This window comes from Urtica dioica, chromosome 1 (assembly GCF_054948205.1).
Source record: "Urtica dioica subsp. dioica isolate 48M chromosome 1, U.dioica_male_clone48M_v1_H2, whole genome shotgun sequence".
In the NCBI taxonomy this organism is placed as follows: Eukaryota; Viridiplantae; Streptophyta; class Magnoliopsida; order Rosales; family Urticaceae; genus Urtica; species Urtica dioica.
The window spans coordinates 15,703,853-15,710,668 of NC_142756.1; the positions used below are offsets into that span (position 1 = coordinate 15,703,853).

A 6,816-nucleotide genomic window follows, 5' to 3' on the forward strand; every position below is an offset into this window, starting at 1 on the left:
TTATGTGATATGAAATTCTGATTTGTTATGTTAGTTTTTTATTTTTGATGAAATTTGTATGCCATGAGATTGAATTTGAGAATCTGTTAGTTTTAGTTTTTGAATTTTTGTTTGTGTATAGTCTTATCTTATCCAGATTTTTGCCTCTATCTTGATAATAAATTTCGGAACTATTTAGTGGCCATAGTCTCGTTGTGTATGGCTATTTACCATCAAGTGTGTGTTTTATAATTTTTTTTTTGTTTCGTTAAGTCAAGTGCCTTTAGAAATTAATCTCCGAGTATTTCTTTTGTGATGGATTATCTTTGATCAACATTTGATATTTGTTGAGTTTTAGTGTGATGAATTATGTTGATTCTATGACTATAGGAAGTAATAAGAGACCTAGACGAGTGCTTAATCCTGAAGATGACGGAAAGAGAAAAGTGATGCTTATGAGAAAAGTTAATAAGGTCAAAAGTTTAGATTTAAAGATAAATGTGACAATTGACGAGTGTCAACCAATGGGAAGCGAGGGCGACAAATTGCTTAGCTGTATTGGTATACTTGCTAGATAACACGTCCCAATTTCGATAAACGATTGGAGATTGAAGGAATTGAATCAAGTGAAAGATCGAATTTGGGATGAAGAATACGGAGGATTTAACCTTCCAAAGACTTTCAAGTCACATTGTCTTCAGCAAGCCGGCGAAATAGCACGGGGTTTCCGACACGAGTTATATGTGGCGTTTGTAAAAGGAAACATCAACGCCCAAATAACATTAGAACGTCATCCAAGTGTTGTGAATTTCTACACAAGTATCACTGACGAGTATTGGAAGAAATATGTCAACCATAGACAAACCAGAGACTTCAAATCATGCTCTCAATAAAAAAAAAAGAAAAGAATTTCGAAAGAAAAGTATTTACAACTCTAGAGGAAGACAAAACGTATACTGAAAGCTTAGTCAAGAATTATTAAGTTTTTATTATGGTTTGATGCATTGATTTTGATTTTCATATTTCGACTTGTGGAATTTATGGAATCCGTTAAGTATTACTGTTTTTGGCCATTGCGGGATTTTTTCATGCCGCGGCTAGGATATTTTTATCACGTCTCTTGTCTACACTGTGTGTAACCATGCTGCGGCAAAATTGATTGTCACCAAGGCTAAAACAAGAAAACTAGGTACTCGCCGCGGCAATCGAAAATTTAGCCGCGGCCGTACAATGGAAATTGCACCTTCTAATATCTTTTTGTTTTGTTTCATAATAATAGTACGAGAAAAATGGAGAATGGGCTGAAAGAGAAACACTTTGGCTAACAACATGTGCATACAAGGATCCGGCTCTAAAAGAATTGAAAAAAATTGTAAGAGCTTTATATTATTATTTTTTAATCATTTTTAATTATTACTCTTAACATTGTTTATATCGCAAAAAATTTATCGTCGCAACTAGCCAAAGGGAATTAGAGTGGTCAAATGACGTCTTACAAGTAGCATTGGGATCTAAGGATCATGCAGGTCGGATTCGGGGACAATCCAAATTCATCACACAAACCAAATACTTTTGCACGCCTTATATTCACGTTTCAGATAGATTTCATAAGTTAGAATGTGAAATGCTTGAAATGAAATCGAAGATGGAAGCGGTGATCTCGCATACCGGAGTTAATGGAGATCGGATTAGCGTTGATCATGGAGACTGGGTTAGGGAAGAAGATCATGTCACTGGTGAGAAAGAAACAAATGCCGAAAACATAGCACAATGTGCTGAAAAAGACAATAGTGTCCGCGGAAGTTGCTCATTGAATGAAGGATCGCCACAATCTCTCCCTCGGACACCAACTTCAGATGATAGTAAGGAATGCATTCTCATGATTGTCGGTGATTTAGGAAAGAAGCACCATCTCTGCGACTGGACGAGTTTCGATTACTAGTCTACCGACTGTTCATAATACACATTTAGGTGATGAGAATGTAAAAGTGTCTATTCGAGCTGCTGTCTTAAAAAATGTTGCTTCCGATTCCAACATACGATGTTATGATAGTTGAAGAAGCCGTCGGGAGTTTCATAGCTTGGCCGAGGAGCTTGGTTGAGGTCAACATGACCAAAGGGAGTCGCGGCCCCAATCCTAAAAGAGGCTCACACACAACGAGCCAACCTCTCGTGGAACAAACCGAGAAAATTTCTTACGATGGGATCTTGCCTAAGATGAGAGTTTTTGCAAAGTATGCCAATACATCAATGTTATCCGGTGATAGAGTAATTTATGTAGAAGTATGCAAGACTCTTTCGGATATTGACATTGTGATAACATTCAATGACATCTCGTGGGTTATGAATTTCAATGAATTAAGTCAATCGTGCATAACGACTTACATGAGGTAAATTTCATCTTTTTTTTTATCATGTGAGTTTTTATGTTTGTTTTTATACTAATTTTAATGTTGTCATAGCTACTAATTTCAATGTTGTTATAGCTTGCTAAAAGCTAAAGTGGACAAGGATCGCCGAACCAACGAAATAGGTTTTATACCTCCACATGTGTACGACTGTTACAAAATTGTCGTGCAAGGTCTAGATTCAAAAAAGAAGAAAAATCAGAAAATTTCCACCGTGGCGAACAATATTAGCGATGCGGCTCGGATTATTTAAAAGACATTTACAAAATGCTTACCGAGCCGTGGCTAACTAGGTACGCGCCACGGCAAACATCTTTTTTTAAAAAAATAAAAAAATCTAAAATACATGACAGTTTAAATTTGTCGTGCAAACATTTATTTTTCCACGGCCTCAAACAAAGATGCCACGATGAACGTCAAACGCAGAACTTTCATGCCGTGGCCTGAGGTATTCCGCCCGCGGCAAACTTTATTCGTGCCACAGCAAGAATAATTTCAGCTGCTGCAAACTTTCCATCTACAATCGCTTTGCACGATATTTCCCAATGTGTCGTGCAACCATTCATCCCAATCGCAAACTATATTCCTGCCGCGGCTGAGTTCCAATTTTTAACAACTTTGCACTGCGATTTTGATGTGTCGTGCAAATATATTGCACGACAGTTTTTGAAAGTGTCGTGTAACCACGCACGACTTGCTCTTGCACGATAGTTTAAACCGTCATTCAAGCCCAAATTTGTACTAGTGTGATAGACTGATGTCTGAGTCGGAAACATATGTTGGCGGACATTTCGATCTATTACATGTGCGATAGTTTGTGAGCAGGTGTGGAGACTGAGGAACGAGGTTTTCCATGGAGGCCAAATGCTAGAGTTAATAGCGGTGGTGGATTTGGTTGAAAAAAGAAGCCAAGAATATGTGAAAAGCAGACAAGTGTCCAGGCTGAGTGAGGGCGTGAGGCTGGAGAATCGCGAAGAACCCGCTAGACGATAGCTGGGCAGCGTTGGCTGCGATTCGCCGGAATAGGGATGGCTTAGTTGTAGCAGCTCGCTCCGGAGCTGGAAGTAATCTCGCGATGGCTTGCGCATGGGATGTGGAACAAAATTGGCAAATGGTGTGGATTCAGTCGAATGCTCTCAACGTGGTGAAGGAATGGAAGATGGAGCACCTTCGCTCTACTATTTCTCTTTTCGCTGATAACTTAATTTGGATTAATCGGAAGTGTAATCTTTTAGCTCATAACATATTATGTAAATGAGCTTTGAACTCTGTCAGTTTTGGAGATATCTCATCCCAGGAGAGTTACCTGGCTTTGAGTGACTCCTAGTTTTATGAAATACATCATTCAGATAAAAAAAAAAAAAAAAAAAAGAGAGAATAAGGTTTTACATGTTTTTGAAAGTTATATTTTCATGTTTATGAAATCAATATATACGCCTTCCTTAGATTCTCAACAAATAAGCAAACATGACCATTCCACGCGTGCTAGAAATATCCAATAATAACAATAATTATTTAAAATTTAAAAGTGTATAAATATACATATATATGTATATCGTGAACTTTTCTTTCTCTAATATTAGAAAATAGAATTTCAGGGTTCCTGAGTTACAACGAGATAGATTAATTTTTTCTTTTTGCTTGGAGAAAGAGAGAGATTGACAAATCCTTTGACGTTTTTGAAAATGAATATCATTTGATCTTTTTTTTTTTTCAACTGTGGATAATTAGTAAAGTTCTTGGCCGTTTGAGTGGTCCAAAGGGCAGTGAGGTTTATTTCCTAATGTTTTAATATAATATGATAGACATTGATTTCCATTGAAATCAGTAAGAATACGTAATTATGTATAGATGACAACTTTGTTTTGCATTATCAACTTTGATTCGATGTTTCATTATATAAGTTCTTAATTCTTTATGCCTTTCGCAACGTGCACATTTTAAATTGATAGTCTTGAGTTATGGTACGTTCTCATGATTCCAAACCCTCCCCTTTTTTCACGCATAATTAATCTTTATTTGTTTTTGTTGTAGTTACATGTAAATTAGAGGACCTTTAAACTTTAGGAACTAGGAAAATGTATAAAAAGCTCCGTCCTGGCTACTAGCCAGGTCTAGGCAGTTAAATAATACAACTTAATATATAAATTTTTTTTAGTAATTAAGAGATTATTATTCAGTCTCTATTTTTTATCCCGGCATTTTTATCGAATAACTCAATGTCAGTTTGAGTTTAACATTTAGTAAAATTGTAGCTTTCATTGACAAATTTTTTTTAATCAATCTACCTCTTATACGACTTCATTATCATCCCCTTGTTTTTTTTTTCACCACTTCGATTCATCATATAATACCTATGTTTGAACAAGATTTATATGATACATAGGTACCTCGTAGTCATTGATTCATTCCATGGAAATATAAAGGCTTGTTTGCACTTCTGGTTTCTGAAATTTATCTATTCGCAGATTGGTCATATTCTTTTTTTCTCAGCACCAAAAATCTCCGACTTTCGAAAATGTGGTCTATTTGTCTAATCACCGTCGAATCGGCACATGGAATAAGTGCTCAATATGGGAATTTGCTTTATTTTTATTTTTATTTTTTTATGGTAAAATGACAAGTCCATGTGGAAAACATCATCAAATCAACATATCGAGTTTCAATAACAAAATTCATCAGTCGTACATTTGAAATATTCTAAAACTGATTTGGTCATAACTTTTGTTCGTGAACTGGTCATATATACTCGGAGAAAAAAAAAATTACTAGTGCTAAGTTTCCAAAATTCATAGACTGCGCACATGCTATAAATAAATGCGTCAAAAATCGCAAAATAAAAAGATGACGAGCACAAATAAACCAATTATTAAAGTAGAGGTAATAAGGAGCTAGTTCTGCACCATCAATTCATAAAGTTTGTGCACATAAAATCACACGCACAACATATATTAGTAAGAGCGCAATGAAACGGCCATGAAGATACCACATGTCCAAATCCCCATCTCTTATGAGTTTCCATCCCTTTATAGATTATTTATACATATTAGATTATATTACGATAATAACAACACGTCACAAATTTATTATGAGCCATAATATATCTATAGCACTAATAAGCTAGGCATAGAGAGGGTGTTTGTCAAACTTGTCAAACCATTCGAGGAATTTGAGTGCGGCGTTTTTGGCGAGTTCCGGCGGAGGAGTGGCAGGAGTGAGCGGCTCGTACTCGGCTTTCCACTCGGCCACACACTTCCCGGGCTGAGCCTCGAGAGGCGTGAAAGTGAAAGTGACTCTATAAGGGTTGTACATCATGTATAGCTCTCCGCCGACCACCTCGTAACTCACCGACCTTCCTTTCTCTACGCTCTCTATCTTTTCCGTCGACTCTTTCACGTAATCCGCCACCGCTGTTTGAGTGTATGTGACATGCATGAATAGCGATAGGGATACCTAAGCCTTAACCATTTTGTTTGACCTACAGCCAAATTTTGAAACGAGGTTTTTTTTTTTTTTTTTTTTTTTCTCGCTAATTTGTGTGCTAAATTCCATACAAAAAAAAAAAAAATTAAGGAAGCGAAAATAATTGTTATAAATCAATTCTATTATTCATTCATGATGGATGGGATTCTATTATAAAATAACAAGATTAACCTAAAACATATCAGATTAAGTACAATATTCAAAATATATACAAAACATTTTAGACCTCCTAAATTAGGGGCTAGCTTGATTAATGGTAATAATTAAGACGGGCTGAGCGTACCTGGACCGAGCTTGAAGAGCCTGAGACTGCCGGGACTGCCATCACCGTGGATATACTCAGCGTGGGCAAGCATGTTCGGTTGGATCTGACTAATTATAGTGTTATCTCTGTACATCTCCCATGCTCTCTCTGCTTTCATATTCAACACCACGTCTCCTTTCATGCTTCTCATCTCTCTCTCTCTCTCTTCTCTCTCTCCTGTATTGTGTACTGTGATGGGGATATGCATATCTCTTTAAGTAGAGGACAAATGTTACACATGCACATCAACTTGTCTATAGATATCCCCACTTCCATCACTAGTGTCACCCAAGTTGTACTTACATGTTTTACACTGACATCTGTGCGGCTTTTTATTTTTATATTTATTTTTCTTATAGATTTTGTTTTTATATGGTTTTGGCTTTGGTTTTGGTTTGATAGAGCTCCTACTTAGATGATAATAGTTGATTATTTTTCTTTCTTGCACCCCGCGCACACCAAAGTTTTTTTTTCATTGAAAAAAAAGGAGAAAAAAGAATGAAATACTAAAACCGGTGAGTATACATGTGATTTCATTTTACGGGCATATTGTCTACGAAGAGGGGTGTATATTATTGAGAAATTTGAAAAATTGATACCAACCCATATAGCGACGAGTATGTTATTTACCGACGAAAATAC

The 6,816-nt window shown here is 36.4% G+C and overlaps 1 protein-coding gene across 1 annotated transcript; it reads right to left on the minus strand.

The window, feature by feature from the left end:
- Positions 1–5,315: 5,315 nt before the first annotated feature.
- Positions 5,316–6,381, minus strand: LOC149407498 (MLP-like protein 423). The gene is made up of 2 exons (XM_089626621.1): positions 6,154–6,381; positions 5,316–5,797 (listed from the first exon to the last, which is right to left on the minus strand). Exons 1-2 carry the CDS (start codon positions 6,323–6,325, stop codon positions 5,508–5,510), a joined length of 462 nt encoding a protein of 153 aa, XP_089482747.1. The 5' UTR covers positions 6,326–6,381; the 3' UTR covers positions 5,316–5,507.
- Positions 6,382–6,816: the final 435 nt, after the last annotated feature.

Bases quoted from the DNA above. Each gene is read 5' to 3' on its own strand.
- LOC149407498 (XM_089626621.1), bottom strand. From the start codon at position 6,325: ATGAGAAGCATGAAAGGAGACGTGGTGTTGAATATGAAAGCAGAGAGA. The intron at 5,798-6,153 runs GTACGCTCAGCC...ACACTCAAACAG, and splicing joins GCTCTTCAAGCTCGGTCCAG to CGGTGGCGGATTACGTGAAA.